This window comes from Vespula vulgaris, chromosome 24 (genome assembly GCF_905475345.1).
Source record: "Vespula vulgaris chromosome 24, iyVesVulg1.1, whole genome shotgun sequence".
NCBI classification, from domain to species: domain Eukaryota; kingdom Metazoa; phylum Arthropoda; class Insecta; order Hymenoptera; family Vespidae; genus Vespula; species Vespula vulgaris.
In genome coordinates, this window is record NC_066609.1 from 7,000 (window position 1) to 27,373 (window position 20,374).

A 20,374-nucleotide genomic window follows, 5' to 3' on the forward strand; every position below is an offset into this window, starting at 1 on the left:
ATGTTTTACAAAATATTTCAAAATATTTCAAAAATACATTACCTTGTAAGAATATGTTAATGAATAATTTCCAGATGCGATGTTTTTTTCTTTTTTTTTTTTTTTAATTTTAAAGCGTGGCCTTAAATGAAAAAAAAAACTATCAAATATGGGATAGAGAAATATCTGCTTTCGTTGAAACTCGTCCTTTTCATCCTAAAAGTCACTATTAAGGCCATTCTGTACAAAGACAAATTAATTGAATCTTATTTTTTCGATTTAATTGTTAAGATAGATAGTCGCAAAGAAAGTGATAGAGGATAAGTTTTTTGAAGAAATAGAGATCTGTAACATCTGTTATCTACTACTGGTCCAATGTTTAATCGTATAAGTGCTTGGCTAGAAAGTTACATGGAATTATAAAGAATTTAAGCCTACATATGAATCGTCTTGTAACACATGTTTTATAAAACTATCATAATAGTCGCACTATTCCTTATAATAGGCTATTATTGAGCTAATAACAAATTAAATACTCACTTACCTATATAGGCAAGTAATTTTCAACTTACGTATTCGTTTATAATTGTCTTATAAGAATTGATGGTCAATTAAGTATTATGTAAATAAATATAGGAATATTACATTATCTCCTTTATCGAAATATATTATTTTTGTTATTCTACTTATGTTCAAGTGAGTTTAATGATGCAATTATGTTATATTAAGGTATGTTAAAATTTTTAGATATACTATTATTTATCTTCCAGCTATTTCATTTCGCGTTAAGTAAATCTACACAATAAATATAATGATTATAATCGGATAATGTATTAAGTTTTATTTTATTATTTTTTTCACATGTGTCATTAAACAAGTAAAGAGTATGTAATATGGTACGTTATATATACTATATTATATTTAAAATGGATAAGGTACGCATCACATAGGAAATAAACGTTGATGAGAAATTTTGAAGAAATTTAGTTCATTGATAGAATGCGTTCGACATGATATTTTGTCGTTTCAACGACTGCACACAAAGAAACTTTTTGCATAATGTATCTATGACAAAATGCAAGAAGATATTGAAAGATGAGAAGACACAATATGAGATATAATGAAAGAATAATTATCGTATCGACGATCGTAGAAAGTACGAGCTACTTATGGTAAGAGAAAATATTGACTTTCAAAGTAACATTTAGTAGTTAATTACCCGAGTTGATATTGCAAGACCAAAGATGAAAATCGATTGACGACTTTCGCTTTGAAAGAATCGATTTCTCGAGTAACAAGTGAAATAAATTCGGCATTTAACGAGCACAGCCTTAAAAGACTTCAATGGTCTAAATATTTTCGCTCGTGCATGAGCACACGCACACACACATATGCATATGCAAACGTACACACACGCGCGTATATGCATGCGCGTACGTATATATTTGTATTTACATATGTTTATCTAAAGGTTTCAATACCTATACATGTATGTGGTATCGTAAGTATATTTAGCACAACTGACAATTGAGAAATTATATATCTTAAGGGTTGGATTGACAAAATTCGAAGAATAAAATTCGTTAAGATTTTAGTTTTAAAACAAAGGGACAGAGCACTGACATAATACCAAGTATTCTTTCTCGAGTATTTGTATACTACAGCTACAAAAACACTCGCAAGTATATAAAGAAACATAAGTATGTGCCAACTACTATATTTTTTCTTCCCAAATTTAAATACGGAAGCACGTATTGGCTGTATTCTTTCATATTATCGGTTGATTGTCTCGAAAATGGAGCTCATATCCTTCTTTCATAACGACAATATATATATATGTGTGTATATATATATATATATATATTTATACACACACACACACACACATATATATATGTTTATCATTTAAGCTACATGTTGGTAGAAAGAGATATAGAAACGTGATAAATAAAATGAATGAAGATAAAATGGAACTAATTGAACAAGCATTCTTTGATTCATTTGCATATTGGATAAATCAAATGAAATAAATAATGTGTAAAATCTAAGTATATATGATGAAAGCATATCGTAATACTTATATTAAGGATTTCATAAAGCAGTAAGTTGAAACAATATGCATCTATGCGTTACTATATTCATTAACTGGTACTATAATCTTTTTAATAAAGGAAAATGGATACAAGCTCTGTTCCTAATCGAGACTTTTATCTACTGTTGGAGCAGTTCTTGTTAGACGAATATTTGGACATTATTAACATTGAAAAATTCTACGAACTCGTTTTTTTCTACCCGTTAGCTATTTTAGCGAAATAAACGAACAATAAGTGCAACTTCGAACGAAAGACAGAAAAATTGTATCTATACGTATCGATATATCTTAATTCTCTGTATAAGTGTCTCTGTGTGTATACGTATATATAATAATATATTACTTCAATCGATATATATTATATATACTCTGGAAGGCGACAGTAGAAACTACTGAAGTAAATGCATAATATACGCGGAGAACGAATGCAGCGATTGTTACACATTTTCATTTTGATCGAGAAGTAGATTCATTTTTACAATCGCCATGAAATACAATTCTCCGCAGATCGAAAATTAGAATTCGTCCTACGAATCCCTCGACGATCGGCACCAGGCGTCCCGTCTTTATCTTATAGCATAATAATACAGTGCGCACTAACATGGCGCTTTATTTCTTTAAAAAATACATCGAAAGATTCTTCTATGTTGTGACAACATGGAAAATGACAAAGTATTTTACGTCTCGTCCGTATTCCCTTATGTCATTATGAGAGATATAATTACTAAAATGAGAGTAGGAGAGAGTGGGGGAGTGGGAGGGAGAGAAAGAGAGAGGGTGGGGGAGGCAGAGAGAGAGAGAGAGAGAGAGAGAGAGAGAGAGGGAGAGAGTAACCCTGAGTGAAAACAGATAACATCGATCATGAAAAATAAGGGAAAGGTCGTAGAAGATAAAGAGACTAATGAGTCATAATATACAAAGAATAGACCGATGAGGTAAAGCTAATAAGAGATATTATCTTAAATATGTTGCACAAACTCTGGATTGAGGAACGAGAAACCCATGAACTCCGTTTGATCCAGATTCATCATAAAGAGTTTGTCCGTCGGGGTCAAGTCCGTTTTTTCAGAGGTGAATTGTTTGTCAAAATTGCTTACATCTTTAGGGTGTTTCTGAAAGCATAGAATAGCAATGATGCAAGTCTAATCTATATAAATTATCGTCGCTTTAAAAGTCCTCTTTTGTTTTTACTTATTTTTAAAGCTTTTCTTCTACAGATTTTTAAAGCGATAACGACTGTAACATTATCGATGGGAGGAAAGAAAAAATAAATGTCGTAGCATTAATAAAAATGTATCTTACGATCTTTGGTTTGAAAGGTGGTTGCACTTCGCGATTCTCGATCTTCTCCCAATCGATATGCCTAAAGAATACATGACTACGAACATCTTCTTCTCCACGGAAACCGCAACCAAGCCTTCTACTCGGATTTTTTGTAAGAAACTGATAAGAAAAAAAAAAAAGATATTATATGTAAGCAGATAAAACTAAATAAAATGAAACAAAAAGCGAGTAATTGGAGATAAAAGGATTATTGGAAAATCTTACTGCTTTGCACACTTCCTTGGCTTCTTTGGATAAACTTTTTGGATAACTAACATTGTGATTTGTTATTGCAGCAAAAAGTTCTTCCTCGTCTTCACCATCAAATGGTGGTTGTCCAACAAGCATTTCATAGAGAAGTACGCCATATGCCCACCAATCTACAGATTTTCCGTATGGCTGATATAAGATTATCTGAAATTTAAATGTTAATTATTGATTTGTCATGCAAATGAACTAAGGCTGCATTAACCAAAATGATTAAATTTACCTCCGGTGCTATATAATCTGGTGTACCGCAAAAAGTTTTAGCTGTTTTATCACCCGTTATTCCTTCTTTACACATTCCAAAATCTGCAATTTTTATATGTCCGTCCTGATCGAGTAATACGTTGTCGAGCTTTAAATCGCGATACACGATACCGCGGCCATGTAAAAAGAACAGTCCGATGGCAATTTCCGACGCATAAAATCTAGAAATATAGAAAGCTCATATCTTAGTTATCCCTTGCACATTGTAAGTTCAACGTTAAATTTTAAAATATAGTTTAAAATATAGTTTCGAAAAAGAGAATATACATGCATTCTTACTTTTTCCTCTATTATGTATGATTCATTTATTTTCGAATATTAAGGAATAAATACATTCAGGAAGAATTTATTAATTATGATCAGTTCCGTCGAGAAAGAGAATTCAATATTTTACGGTAGAAATGATAACAAATAAAACGCTTGATGATATCTAAGAAAAATTTTTCATCGTCCTTTTTAGCACACAAAACTCGGGCGTAATATTTAATATCAGAAAAAATATTGATGTATAAATCAGACATACACAAAAATATATACTCACACTGCTACTGGTTCTTTAAATTTGCCACACTGTTGAATCTGATACATTAAATCGCCACCATTTACGTACTCCATGACAAAATATAGACGATCCTAAAACGTTAACGATCCGAGTATGAAGAATATTGAGCTAACATACTATAAATATAATATTTTTGCAATAACATTTGCTATGCGGAAGATGATGTTAAATCTGTCTCAAGACGTACCATAGTTTGAAAACAAGAATGTAATTGTACAAGAAAAGGAGGCTTGCTTGAAAGAGCGAGGACTCTCTTTTCGGCCATCGTGCATTCCACGTCGTCATCTTGAATAATAATGTCTTTCTTAAGTATTTTTATGGCATATAACTCATTAGTTCCTTTTCTTTCCGCTAATAGCACCTTTAAAATAACGATCAAACCGATTAATTTCTTTTGGTACTATTTATATTTCGTACAATATATTATCCACAATATATCATCCGTGAATGTATATACCTTGCCGAAGCTACCCTTCCCTAGAACCATAAGAAAATTAAAGTCCGATGCTCTTATCAAATCGCTCTTTCCCATATTGTGTGGTACATCTTTATCCTGCGTCGTTGGAGTCTTTTTCGTCACCGATGTTTTCTGCAAATACATATATATGCATATAATGGAATGTAAGAAAAAGAAATGTGTCTTTAGCAGATAAGAATTTCATCGCCGAAAAGAAGACCATGAATATCATACGTTATTCTTTCTTTCATACTAGATATCTTACTCGAAAATACTAATCAGTTATTCTACTCACTCGCATTTTACTTTTAAGTTCTGCCAGATCAACTCCCTCTTCGGGCACAGGTACATTATAAAATTCCCCTTCTTCTTGAGTAAGAAGTTTAAACCAACCGCTAGCAGGCGCTTTAATGAGTTCCGATATGCCGAAAGAAAGTGATCCCATGAAATCATTCCTAGAAGTTCGATCCCAATCCCAGACTTCAATTAACAACCGTCTGTCTTTATCCTCTGGTTTAAGATCGCTAAATTAAGATAAATGTGAATTTATAAATATCGTACTTCCTTTAATCATTAATGTAAATATGAAGTAATGAAGGTAAGAAAAAATATGTACACGACCGCATATAAGTTTGTTATTTAATGAGATATATTTATTTGTTATATAATTTTTAATAATATCGAACAATGACATATTATTTAACAGTAGGTAAAATTACTCACAATATAATTGTCTCATTCCACTCAGGATTTAAAGATGACTTGATAGTTTTCGTTTTCTTCTTTACATTATCCGAATCTGGAATCAATTTCAATTTCACGTAAGGATCCGAAAGACCATTAGGATCCATCGGAATGAGATTTCGTCCTTCCTTTACTGCAACAAGAACATGTAAAATTATATTATAACAAACAATTGCTATAATTGTAAGCATATATATGTACATACCTTCGACGGTCATCTTGCTACCGGAAACAGTGATGTAAAGATGTATACGACCACGTCTTTCGGTGTGATCGCATCCACAAAGATTCGGGACGCTCTCTTCGCATCTCTTGTGTACGTTCATGTCGCATGCTAAGTCATCAGATCATTATGGATTATCATTTTGATCCATTTTATTTGTCATAGCTACAAGATCCATAGCCATGATTGCCACTTTCGTATAAATTATTTTTTGTTTAACTAATTGGCAACACGCCCGCGTATAATTTTCCTATGATTTATCATAATTACGGTGGCCAATTTAATACTTCTCAAATTTCGTTTTATAACTCCGACTTATCTTTTGGACACTTTATATTACTTTCGTATAATTGATTATTGAAATAAGTCGTAACTGGAGCGTCTCTTGTACATTCGAAATTACGTAGACACAAATTTATGAAAAAGAAAACGCGATACACGGTTAAAGGATCATCTTTATAAATAGTTCAAACGAATACATTATACTAGTTTGAATACGACTGAATGGATTTCTATACACATAATTTTGTTGTCTTACTTCTCCACGCGTATATTTCGATCGTCCTTATGCATGAATATATACCATTACTCGTGGAGTGCAAATGGAAAAAAAAATCTACCAGATGAGAAAGATATTTTCCTACGTATGCATATAAATGTAAATCTAATTGCGGTTGGTAGCTTGGTGATATCACGTAGATACAATGCAATTGTACAAATCACGATGTTCGCTAGAGGAAAAGGTTACCATATGTATGCTTACAAGTGCCTATGAAACTGTAGGATAATTACGAGCATGCATAAAAAAAATTTACACTTATATAGTTCTGCATACAGTACAACTTAAGGAGGAGGATGGTGCGTACGTAAGACTATATGTGCTTGTGCGCTCTTAGATACAAGAGAATATATCAAGTAATTACTTTCGAGTAAATATTTTATTCGAAAGAGATACGCGCGATATTGTTCGAGGGTAAAAGTTAAGCATTTTTAATATATAATCTCGACTTAATCATGCATCTCATTGTCAAATCATAAGTCTCATTCGTAAGTCTGTTGGCAAGTATATCGTAAAAGTGTCATGTTGGTTGATCAGAGAACGCTGAAATTTTTCAAACTAACGAAGTCGCAAAACCCGTTCATACATTCGGAGAAGTAAATAATTAACAGGATAAGGGAGAAAAAAAAATTGTAAAGGACTTTGTTTAACGGACTAAAGGACGTCTTCGAATATATTTTTCATCGATTTCGTCCTTTTTTTTCTCATCGAGTAAATATCCTTATGAGTTTTCTATTACGAAATATGCAACCGACTCGAGCAATTCCTCATTCGTATCATATTGCTGAATATCGAAGTTTTCCATTAGTTTCTCAAAAAAAAAAAAAAAACCATCTAATAAGCATATTTATTCTAAAAAAAAACACTTTCATCCGTGGTTACACACACACACGCGCACGCACACACACATACACACACATATATGGTCATTATAAGCCTACTCCGAAAGTCAAGCATACATCATATAAATACACTACTGTCGTATTTTTCAATAATCTTTTAGAGGAAGTCACGTTCCACAACTTACGAATGTCAAAGAATCCATTATAAACATTTCTATCGAATGCTCTTTCATGCGGATACTTGTGATACTTAAAAATTCATAGAACATAATCATGCAGCTACATCGAGACATAGAAAGAAAAAGAGAATAGATATTGGGAAAATAAAGAGAGAGAGAGAGAGAAACAGACAGACAAACAAACAGACAGAAGAGAGAGAGAGAGAGAGAGAGAGAGAGAGAGAGATAGGGATAGAAAACAGTCGACTTTGAATAAACATCGGAACAAACAAGTATATAGTGGAAAGACAAAGAAATATAGAAAAACAATCTATCTAAATGTTGGTACGTAGGCATAAACATTACACGGTCGAGACAAATTGTACGAGCATACTATTGGCAGAATAGCATAAGATTGTAAAGTTTTCGACAATCCTTTTTGACATCTTTTAAAAAATAAGATATAAAACTCTTCTTATGGAAAATCGTAACCTTGCGACTCTATATCAAATAAAGAAGAATACTTACTACGTGATAAACGATAAAAAGATAATTGAGGAAAAAATCTTCATGAGATTACGTGCCATTTGTGTGTGTGGTGTTGAATCTTCTAAGACGAATTTTTTACTTCCTTCTATCCTTTTCGCGTTAAATGTGAAACTCGTTAAAAAAGCAAAACACACGAAACATTTAGGGTTCGCTTGAAAGTGCACGTAGCACAATGAAAGGAGCTTCATACGATCAGCAGCCTCAACATCGTCCGATGTATCACCGTTTCGTGAACAAGAATGTAATTAACGGTAGAATAATAATTATATTTGTTAAAATAAATATAAGCGCACACGAATATCGTTTCACTTTCGATCTAATCCACATTTTGTTCTCTTTTTTATCGATCTACGGAGAAAAACACAATCCAGCGTAGAATTCTTTTACGTTCAAACGAAGCTTATATTTTCTACTTACGCCGAACTCGAAGATGGATCGATCTCGTAATTCTCGATGTCAACAATTACATTGCAATTCGAAAAAAGTAAAAAAAGAATAACACGAATTATATTTCGAAAAAAAGGAGACTATACGAGCGCATATTGACTCGAGATCGATCTTATTTCGAGCAGGACGGTCGCACGCGTCATATCATTTTTCCCCTATAAGAACTACAGAGCAGCGATGTGCAAAATCCGGTCGCTTTTATGAGATTTTTCTTGAAATGGATAAATAATTCTGATTTGTCGTTTTTCATTATTTAACTACCTGAACACTTGAGTCCCTGATGCGAGATACCATGAAGCATCGAGCCGCAGTGGTCGCAGAAGGTTGGCGTCAGGTAAGTGAAAACCTCCCATTTGTGTGGGGCGCTCACCGCCTGGGAACAAGAAACAGGGGCCCAGAGAAGCCCGGTCCTTCATTGTGGTCTGATCCTGTGGGAGAGATCGAGAGACGGTGGTGTGCCGATCGATACCCAATAAAGTTCCTCTCGAAGTAACCCCTTCGTCTACGATGACTACTTGTTAGTGTAAGTCATCCCAAAAGCTCAGACAGAAGCAACAAAGGAACCAAGTTAACAACTGCGTGATGGTAGCGTGGCATCGACGATAGGGCTATATAGCACTTTGTTCTGACGCGTAACGATAACGCAACGATTAAAATAATCATCCTTATTCTTGTTCTTTTTCGTTTCGCCAAAGCAAACTATTGCAACAAATAAGTTAAGAAAAAAAAAAAAAAAAAACGAAAATAGTATGTGTTATGACGCATGATCTCCAACTATGGATGCTTCGATTCGATAAGTTTCTACTTGGAGAAAAAGATATTCTTTCATTTTTGGCATCGACAAAAAAGGACATTTTCTCTATCAAATCGGGTAACAAATTCCGTCCAATACTTTCGCTCACGGTGGAAGATGAACATTCTACACGATTGAATAGTTTTAAAGAAAGCCAACGGATAAAGAGAAAAAGACGAATAGAGAAGAAATTTTGTGTTGCCCACAGTTTTGTTCGACTATCATGAAATTAATGATAGATCTACGCAATACCCTATAACAATCCATCCTGTATAATGTTTTCTTTAGCAAGATAGATTACAGAAGGAAGAAAATTCTCGTCGAAAAACCGAAGAACGCTATTATTTCAAACGCTGGTTTAAGGAATGTGATAGTTAAGAAGTGCATTGCTAGCATGCCTCGTCTCGAATACAAACATATTTTTATTTTCCTCTGTCTATTTGATATCTAATCTCTTCCTGTTATATAGATCGATTATTGAAGTATCGGCAATTACCTTCCCATAGGATGAATATATAAGAAAGGAGCTATTAACCACGGATATATTGTTAAAGCAAAACATAGTTATCTCATGTACTCGTTTTAAAGGACACATTTAGAATCGAGGATGTCTCCAACAGATGTGCCCATCCAAAGAAAATTTGAGAAATGTAAGAGTGTCTATAGAGAAAGAAGAAATGCTAATAAAACGCGTTTATATTGCTTGTAAAAATTATAAGTTTTAAATTGTAAAGCAAGGGATGATTCACATTAAAAAAGAAAAAAAATAGAAAAGAAAAGACAAAGTACATTACAGCCAGGAAATGCAATTATTAATAATTATTGATTAAAAATAATAAAGAGGCCTCGAATAAAGATAAGGACAAGGGTAGAAAAGAGGAAGTCATCCAAGAAAGTGTACACGGCGGTCCGAAAGTGCTCCAATTAATGTAAAAATTGCGACAATTTAAACGAGGCATGTAACGCACAATTGATGAAAAAAATACGACGTATACACAATAATTTGAACATCAGAGACTAGAAAACATTTACATATATGTACAGAACGTAGTGAGCGTGTACGTATGAGCTCATCTATGTTGTGCTGTAAAATGAGTTACATAGCGATTATATACAAATCCAACCATAAGAGAAATACAATTAATATCTTTAATCCCATGTCCGTTAAAAGTACGAGAGAATTCTATTCTATACTACTCGATGCAACGATGCAATAACGATATTTATTGAATAAAACGAGAAAATGCAAAGTCCTTGATAGCTTTTGTCATTTCTCGAATCCTATCTACGTTACTACATATGTATATCAGAATTTTGAGAAAAGGTATACAAAACAATAAAAAATAAAATAATTTTGACCGTAGATTAAGCAGTCTATGATATATATATATATATATATATATATATATATATATATATATATATATATATATATATATAGACACACACACACACATGTATTTATGATATATGTACACCCACTAATACCGTAGAACAATGAGATCGTGCACGCGAATGTGGGAAGAAGATTTAAGAAATTAAAAGAAAAATTATTTTTATAAAAGAGAATTTGTGAGAGAAGATAAAATAAATAAATAAATAACCTTTCTTCACAAGACGGAACGATACGCGAAGAGACGATGTATTTCCAACTATTTTCGAATGTTCCCTTCTATCATCGTTGTCGCAACAGCAAAATTCCCCATTTCTTTCCTTAATATTTTATTTCCTTTTCAATTCGTCCTGTCAATAATGCCCTCCATAATTTCCTCCAAAAAGAAAATTTAGAACGACGCGACATCATAAGACATTTTACTTGTATGTGTATACGCCGGATTTACTTATCACTAATTAATAACAAGTTTTGTAAAACACAAATTTTTTGCGATTAGAGATGTTCTTTTTCAGAATTGAAAGGATCGTTGAGGGCAATAATTCGTTAGAGAAAATAGAAGAAAAGATCAGGAAAAGAAATAAGAAAAAAATAATTATGGTTAGGAAGATAATGTACTGTATATAGGTGCATTGTATCGGATTAAAATTAATCGCATATCTTTATTTATTTTAGGCTTGTATAATGTATTTACTTGATAAATTTCGCGTCTCCTTCCATGCGCGTGCACGATTCGTAAACACCTACAAACTTATTCAAAATATGGCAATGCACACCTTTCTTATATAAAGACGATGACGATAAGATATGTGTAAGTACTCACCGCGTTTTATTTGGAATAAAATTTATTTACAAAGAGAGGAATACTTAGAATAATAATAAGACGAAGAGAAGAAGAAGAAATGAGATGGTAGACAATTAAATGAAGATGAAGAAGAGAATACGCAGAAGAATGGTAATATAAGACGAAGACAAAGCAACACCACATACATGGTAGATCAAAACGATAAAAGTTGTGCGATTGGTGGTCGTATATGTATCTCTTCTTCGTGTGCCTGTGGTGAAAGTGCGTGTATCTCGTGTGGTCTTTCGCTTGATTTAATGATACCTTGGCATTTCATGCCCTGGTGGATGACACCATAGAGAAGACTACCGCAGTGGTCACAGAACGTGGGGCTGTTGTAGGTGTGTTGCTTGAATTGATGCTTCGTCCGCGTATCCTGCGTTATTACACCATTACATCGTGCACACGCACGCAGACTCTCGGATTATGACACAGATTTTGCAATTTTGAATCACGAAATACGAATGTCATATGATCGATGGATCTCTCCATCGAAATTGATAAACGGTCGATCATTCAATCTCGATAGATTCAGGTTTATATCTAAGTAGTCTAGGTAGTCAATACAAAGAAATTAGTCAATGATACAAATCAATTCTAAATAATTAAAACTTATATATGCTATACACATACACACACACACACACACATTTTACAGTTACATATATTCCGTTTATTTTTAGAAAACGTAACTTAATTCCCTTGAAATATATGATTTTATAAATTATTATTATTATTGAATACTTATTGGCGATAACTAAATTTTTCAAATTAACTCCTAATCCTTTAACAAAAGACACTAAAGAAATAATGGGATGGATATTATGTAGTATTAATGAAAATTTCCGATCATGGAAAGACAGTAAAGTAAAAAAAGGAATAATGGATCTATATTAATACTTATCGTTTGATTTTAATCGAACGAAACAATGTTTTTAATCTCTAACAACACGATTATATCTTACATTTTGCTCATTTAACAAATGGTCCTAACATCCCAATAGAATTATATCAATGGGACTTTCTTTTTGTTGCACTTATTCACGAATCAAAAATATAAGATTACGATTTGTGGCACTTGAACGATCGAGTGCCAACTTACCTTTAGAAATATACTAATCGTAAAAGTAAATCTTCGATTCTCTAAAACATATCTATTACTATTAATCATATCATTGAGTAATATCTAAATTCAGATATGCATTAATCTTTATTGTATCATAATTATATTGACGCGAGTAATGGAGAGATCCATAATCATCTGATGTAGAATGATCGATAGAGGGAAAACCTATTGTTTTTGAAGCGCAAAAGCACGGAAAAATTGTTACCGAAAACGAAAAAACATAAGAATACATCGGTTATCTTTCATTGAAAGAATTTAAAAGTTTGTGGTACCAGAGATTGCTTGCGGTTCGCTTATATGTAATTTATGTACAATTATCGCCAACTATTACGTACACGGTTATATTTCTACATAAAGTAATATTTGAAGTCTAAATAAATATTTGAAGTACAATTTTGATACTCCATAGAATTAAAAATTCATTGATAAGAATTTATTTGTCGTCAAAAACAACAGAAATCCTTTACTATTTCTTCGTGGTAACGAGATGTAATAAATATCCTATCGAAAGGTCGTACGTTTTTATTTACTGAAAATTTTTAACAACGAGCCGAAAACACCTTGGTTTCCCACGAAAAATAGATATATTTTCTTGACCGTACTTATTTGCAAAATTATTCAGCATTAGCGCGTTTGTGGTTTAAGCGTGGGTTAAACGAACAGCTGAAAACGCTTAGGCCAATCGTGCGCTGTGCAAGAAATGCTGAAGGCTTTTAGCCGCTGTTGCCCTCTCTCTCTCTCTCTCTCTCTCTCTCTCTCGCTCTCTCACTCTCCCTCCCTCTTTCTCTCTCTTCCTCTCTCTCTCTCTCTCATCCTTTCTCTCTCTCTCTTTCCCCCTCTCCCTCATCCTTTCTCTCTCTCCCTCTCTCTCTCCCTCTTTCTCCCTCTCTCTCGCCCCCTCTCGCTCCCTCTCTCTCGCCCCCTCTCTCTCCCTCTTTCTCTCCCTCTCTTTCTCTCTCTCTCTCTCCATCACTCTTCTTCATGGCCAACGATCTCATTTTCACTCATTATATCTTCATATCTTACCAATGTTAATGTTTTGCTAAATTGTATTATTTATCCTCTGACAAGACAAATCATGATATTACAAAAAAAATATTATAATTTTTAAAATTAATTTATTTCGCGTACTCTTAGATTGAAAGTGTAATTGTTTTGCCAATTTGATAATATCTTTGCTAATTTATTGACGGCAATTGACGTTTATTTTTAATAAAATTTGTAACATTTATGAAAATTACGGATGCATGGTGCAAAAGAGTTTTTTCGTTAATCGCGTTCAAGTTTTGCATTATTTCTATTCGATTAAGCGTTGTAACCTTGGCTTCGGATGAGCGAAGGAGAAAGACAAGGCGAATTATTTGAATAAAAGGAAAAAATATATATATGAAAAAGAAACGGAAAATAAAAGTTTGAAGTTAGATATGTATTGACACTCACGTCCGAGTCAGCTCCTTTGTCCGCTCCAGGACAGGTAAAGGTCACGTATTCGTGACATCGCTTGTGAACGACGAAACTACAGACTGAAACACAAGCAAAATGTGCCCAGAGGTCTTCCTCAAGATCACACCTGGCGAAGAGGTGGTCGGTGAGATCAGACTGACCCTCTTACCTTGGCACTGATATCCTTGCTTTCCGAAGCCCCTAAAACAAGTAAACATCATATAATTATTTTAGAAAAGAAGAGAAATATTACAAGTAAAATAACACCTGATATCACCTTCAAAAATGGATGTGTGTGTATTTCATGCGTATATATAAAATATCGAGTAGTATAACGAATGCTACAGAATCACACATGTGTCAGAATTATCAATTTATGATCTATGCAATCAGAGTTCATCTTGCTACATTTTTTCCGCCTGCTGTAAAAAAGAAAGCGGGAATCCTCCTCACCTCTTGAATTCTCAATTTTTCCCGATATAGCTAAAAGTACATTTACAACGTCAGCCTTTGTTTATAGGCTGTATAACAAGTGACGCCTCTGTGCTAGACCGTCGATTAAATCAGCTTCAACGAACAAATCAATATTTCAAGGTTTCTATATGACCGTTATGCATGATCGTTCAGTATGTTTTTTTTTTTTTTTTTTTTTTTCAAATGCATGGAAAATGGCAGACGATTTTGTTCTTCTATATACGAGTCAAATATACTAGATAAAATATATTAGGTAAACGAAAAAAATTATAATAATAATGAAAAGAAAAAATTCAAGATAAATCAAAAAGGTAATGCAGGAAAGAACGAAAGGAAGAATAAAACATTGAAGAAGAAACCCAGACAAGCTCAGAGAGATAATAAGAGACGGGTATAAAGAAGCGTGAGGAAAGTAGAATAAGAAAGAAAAAAGAAAAAAAAAAAAACGGTGCAAATCTGTGATTAGCCTACATTACTTCAAAGCTTAAAGCGAAATATACATATATTTACTGCAATGGCACGTATGACAAATTATGACTCTATGTAGATCTTTGCAGATGTAAAAAAGGATTAAAAAATTAGCAACGTATACCGTATATTTGCAATTATTTAATATAGCATCGATAGCTAATATGTATACCAATTAAGCTCATATTTTAGTGGAAATATATTACTCGCGATAATACTTGGCAAATAAAAAAACATTTCCCAAATGGAAAATCACGAATTATCGTTATCTCCATATTAGTGATTTTGCATATTAGCTGCAATCTTTACACTCTTTTTACTTGCATACTACCACCGGTACAACTACCACCGGTGTGCATTTTTGAATCAGGAAGAACACAAAGGGTACATTTCCGTATTTTATATCAGTTTAAAATTGTTATCAGCATAATTGCACATTATATGAATGTTTTTATAGCATTCGTCGGAATATTTTCTTAAACTTCAGCCATAAAAAAATGTTGAATTAAATACGTACGAATTGCTAACTAGTTTAATAATCAACCTAAAATTATATATATACAATGCATCTCAGCATCATACCTTAATTCTTTTTAAATTCCCGTCGTTCAATATCATCGATTTAGTTATTTCATAATAAATTGAAAAAAAAATTTCAAAATTGTAGCATCATTATTTTCATCATTAGTTTCAAATCATTCAAATGTCAGTTTAAAAATATATTACGTACATCTTTTTCTTTTCAAATTCAATTAGAATCATCTTGACTTTTCTTTTTTTACTACGAATAAACAATAAAGTTTCAGAGTTTTTTTTTATGGTTATTACGCAGAGATTTGGATAATTTCATAATTCGTTTAGAACTTGAAACATAATTGAAAAATGTCATATCTGTAAAAAATTATAGCAGTCGAATGATTTCGCAATAACGATTGCATAAGTCACTTCCGCGTGCCTAAAAACGTTCGTAATTACGTCGTATTTAAGAGCAAATTCAATTCCTCATTATCATGCGAAACTGGTGAATCGAATTATATAAACGTAGTACGTAAAATCATTGATTTATCAAGACATACGCTAATGTGTAATATATTTCACATTGTACATACTCATCCATACGATATAAAAAAACAAACGAATGTAATAGTAAAATCTGTATAGGCCCACTGGCCTATTCATAAACGGACAATCCAAATAAATAAAAAATCTAATACGCAAGATTCGAACAGTACTTGCAATACGACAAGTTTTTCACATTTTTCTTTGTCATCGATCGCAACAGGTTAATCGAGAAAGAGAGAGAGAGAAAAAAAAGAAACATAAAACCAATCGATACCTGCTAAAACGTCTTATTAAATTATTCGATTAAATATAACGATCTTACTTAAAGTATTTATCTTAAATTAAGTAAGTATTGTCTAATGCAACCAAGTATAAAGTCGACACATTTATCTATATCTCTTCTCGCATAGTCAGGAAAAGTCTTTGTTTCGACCTAATTGGGTTAGCCTGGTTTTCATCGATTTCGAAGTCCCCGTTGCTTTCTATATAAAAACTCGGCGAAGAGGGTCGGATAAACTCGACTTGCATAATGCAATGTGCACGTGTTCACATGTATTCACATCCTTATACCCGACACGTGCATGTTTCGTGGTGTAAGTTAATCGCCCAACGACGTAAAAGACACCAGTATAATGTGATTTTTCAAATTTAAAGCACTGTTGCTCTCCTAAGGTATCTTACTCGACCTTTTTCAATTTGTCTACAAGATAGTCATTATACGATAGGTAATATACTGCCGAATCGTATTTTAAATTATTCTACTAACATAAAACGAAGATTAATCTTGACATCTTCGATGACTCGTAGAAGGTGAGGAATTACGACAAGGAAATAAAATATAAATAAATGAAATACGTATATAAATATATAGATATGGCTATAATATGCGTATAATACATATAAGTATACATATATCGGCGGGGCAAAGCGATAAAATTCTCATGATTTGTCGAGAATTGAAAGAAATTAATAGAATTGACGTTCCGAATATTTTCCATTCCCAAGTTTCAGTTAGTAAAAAAAAAAAGCGCGTACTGTCTTTCACAGTGATACAACAAGTATTACAATCAAATAATGTACTTCATTTGAAAAGGCTTTTGAAAAGAAAAAAAGCTTCGCAATTTTTCTCAATTCTTTCTTTCGCAATTTTTCGATCGTTTAAATCAATCTCTACTGTGTTTTTCATCGTTCTATATCAAAGATCTCGACTATCGTAGGAACGGAGACATAATTGAAGGAAAACAAACGATCAACAGGCAGGCGTTAGAAATTATCGATAGTTTAACGATATTGCTCCTAATGTTACATCTATCTATTTGGATTAACCTTAATAAATGAAGAAAAAAAGAAACGGAAGGAAGATGAGAGGAAAATCGAGATTTTCGATATATCGTTATCAACTATATCCTTTTTGTGGAACGATGCATCGCAGTGGGTAATAATGTCGAAAGCTAATATCGAAAATATTCAGTTTTCATTGATCAGAATAGGTTGATGGATTAAAATGTGCAACAAAACGAAACGTTTGTTCTTACGATTCGTGTTTCTCATACTCGTGTAAAGATCGAACGTCAAGAAATTTGTAATGCTACTTCGATAATAATTAATTCAAGAAGGAAGGAAAGAAACGGGCGTTTTATCGTATCGTCCGGAAATAAGAACGTTAAAACGGCATACTCCTAGCTTATATATACGTTTGTATGTATAGATATGTATGTGCGAGTTGCGCGACAAGGCCGTCTTCCTCGTGTGTCATGATCGCGCGCGCGCGCGCGCTCGTGCTAGCAAGTGACGAATGAGCCAAGATGCTATAAACTCGTGACGCATGTCGTTAAAGCATTCGACTTCCTTAAAAATCGTATTTGAAAACCACAAGATTCGATAACATACGTTTGCATAAATTTATATTTATGCGAACGGTGACGATAGACCTTTCGTTTTCTATTTACGACGGATATTACACGCGCAAAAGGAAAAGTCTTGAAAATTAAATCGCATAATCAGGCAGTAGTTTTGCATGCAGAGATCAGATCGGTCGATTGGACAAATAAAGCGGAATGATAAGTAGACGAATAATGATTCTACTCGGCCATTCGTTTCGTTAGCTTTTTATCCGCAGCGGACACAGGTATTGCTTCTGTTCACTCTCGAATCTATTATATTCCTTCTTCTTTAGAACGAGCCATTTGACTTTACATTTGAAAGATCCTTTTCATCGGTGACATCGAAATAATTTCGAATTAAAATAAATAATGACTAACCACATTCCGATGTAACGTTAACGTTATCATTTTCCAAACCAATTAAACGATCGTCAGGAAGGATTAAAAAATAAAAGAAAAATATACAGCTCGACCGAGAAAGATTCTGTTTAGTCGAGGATAGTCGAATTAATTGTTCCTTTAAAGCCGTGACCTGTGTTCATTTCAACAACAAATTTCGACTATAGATGTCTGTTAGCGTTCTTCTATAAAGTGTTTTCCAAAGAAGATGTAATGTGGTGTGAATTAAGAGAAGGCAAAGAATTTCGCTTGTTCGATTGCAAGTAGCATCGAACAGAACGATATGTATTAGCCGATGCCCCTGGATTCACCATGCTGTCGGTGCACGGTCGATCCGTTTAATCCCGGAGCGATGTGTCGATATCTAGGTGCAAGAATGCGATTGGTCGTCGATAGCAGTTTTTTTCTAATTAAATAAACGATAAAGAACTTTATGGATAACGCAAGATTGACATTGATTATGCCAAAAGCTATTTATTATAACCAAAGTAACAGTTGCAAAAATCTTAAAGATAACGAAAGAACTAACAAAAACTGGCCATACTCGAAAGATAATTCGATCAGAGCTTGATAAACAGCTTGCTTTGTAAAGAGAACTATTCATTACGCCGAATAATACTGACCGTACTACTTAAAAAAAGAAAAAATGCATATGTACGTCGTGTGCAATTACTATATTACAAGTATACGTATAAACGTATGTTCATAAATACATATATCTATAAAAAGGAAATACTTATCTCCTTTCAGAAATGGAAAATGCGATGTCTATTATCTGTAGTATAAAAAGATGCAGAGAAAAAGATTTCAACTTACCATATAAAGTCCTTGCAATGGCTGCAGAATGTGGGTTGTTTGAAGAAACGTGGCATAAAGCTATGATTCTTAACCATGTACACATTTTTCTTCTTGAGTGCTCCTTTCCGGCCCCGTAGTTTCTTGGCAAAAGCAGTGGTGGTATCACCAGGACCGAGAGAATCCTCGCACGTGTTATTCGTTTCTTGTTCCTCCGCCATGGCGATGTCTTATCGCGAACGCGATACGTTTGGACCGACGGGGGTCTTGGGCAGACCCTCGCGGTTATCGCAATTTCTCTTCCGCCTCTTCTCTCCCCTTCTTCTCTGCTTCCTTAGCCTTCTTTTTGAATTTGATTAACTAGTCTTTTCGTACTTTGCTTCTTCTTTTCTTCCGTTACTGGTAGAATCGCTCAAAAGCAATATAATCGGTTCGCAGCAGCCTTGGTATCGTTCGTACCGAGAGAGAGAACGTAAAGTGAGAGAACTCGCACGATGGGTGGTAGGTAGGCTACTCCGTGTGCGCGGTATAAGCCCGTGCCACGACGTCGACCTACCTCGCTTTGCCTCTGTCTCTCTTGGCTCCTCCTCACCCCGTTTGGCCGACTCGTTCGTTCGTTCGTTCGTCGTTCGTCGTTCGTTCGTTCGTTCGTTCGTTCGTTCGTTCGTTCGTTCGTTCGTACGTACGTATGTTCGTTCGTTCGTTCGTTCGTTTGTTCGTCCGTTCGTCCGTTTATCCGTTTGTCCGTCCGTCCGTCCGTTCGTCCGTTCGTCTACTCGTTTCTTCCTCTCTCCCACTTTTTTTCTCGAACAACGTGCCTTCTTACTTCAATTTCGTAATACGTTCTTCTGTCCGTTCGCCTATTTGTCCAATGGATCAACTATTGCTTGACTCTCCTCCGTTCTTCACCTTTCCTTCTCTGATTTGATGGTTAACTTCTCTTTTTCTCCCGCCTATATACTTCTCTATTCTTCTTACAGCGACCGCCGTTTCTTTTCTACGAATCGTACCTTCGATCTTTCTTTCTCTTTCCAATTTCTTCTCCCGTTTATCACATTCTTTTCCTCTCTCTCTCTCTCTCTCTCTCTTTTCCTCTTTCCGATTCTACCTCTCGATTACCCTTCCTCTCTTCTATCGTGGACCGCCCGATAATTTTAGATTCTCGGCGCAGTGACTCGGGACGGCCACTGCTCAGCCTGTGCCGCGCACTCGAATATCGACATCCAAC

At 34.0% G+C, this 20,374-nt stretch overlaps 1 protein-coding gene across 5 annotated transcripts; it reads right to left on the bottom strand.

Moving 5' to 3' along the window:
- Nucleotides 1-805: 805 nt before the first annotated feature.
- LOC127071969 (protein kinase C, brain isozyme) lies at nt 806-20,203 on the bottom strand. Of its 5 annotated transcripts, none has more exons than XM_051011890.1 (14): nt 19,168-20,203; nt 14,235-14,266; nt 14,063-14,145; nt 11,761-11,872; nt 5,894-6,022; nt 5,668-5,821; nt 5,240-5,468; nt 4,945-5,076; nt 4,675-4,848; nt 4,467-4,558; nt 3,885-4,086; nt 3,620-3,808; nt 3,374-3,514; nt 806-3,183 (listed from the first exon to the last, which is right to left on the bottom strand). In XM_051011890.1, the coding sequence occupies exons 1-14, from the start codon at nt 19,365-19,367 to the stop codon at nt 3,031-3,033; spliced, it is 2,022 nt and encodes a 673-aa protein (XP_050867847.1). In that variant the 5' UTR covers nt 19,368-20,203; the 3' UTR covers nt 806-3,030. The 5 variants fall into 5 exon arrangements, with proteins under 5 accessions (XP_050867847.1, XP_050867848.1, XP_050867851.1 ...); XM_051011891.1 differs by lacking the exon at nt 11,761-11,872 and adding an exon at nt 8,728-8,839 and having other exon boundaries at nt 19,168-20,200; XM_051011894.1 differs by lacking the exon at nt 11,761-11,872 and having other exon boundaries at nt 19,168-19,202.
- Nucleotides 20,204-20,374: the final 171 nt, after the last annotated feature.

Excerpts from the sequence above, each read along its gene's own strand:
- LOC127071969 (XM_051011890.1), bottom strand. The coding sequence starts at position 19,367 with ATGGCGGAGGAACAAGAAACGAATAACACGTGCGAGGATTCTCTCGGT. Across the intron at positions 11,873-14,062 it reads ACAAAGGAGCTGACTCGGAC|GATACGCGGACGAAGCATCA; the intron begins GTGAGTGTCAAT and ends GTAATAACGCAG. Across the intron at positions 4,559-4,674 it reads ATTCTTGTTTTCAAACTATG|GATCGTCTATATTTTGTCAT; the intron begins GTACGTCTTGAG and ends TTAACGTTTTAG.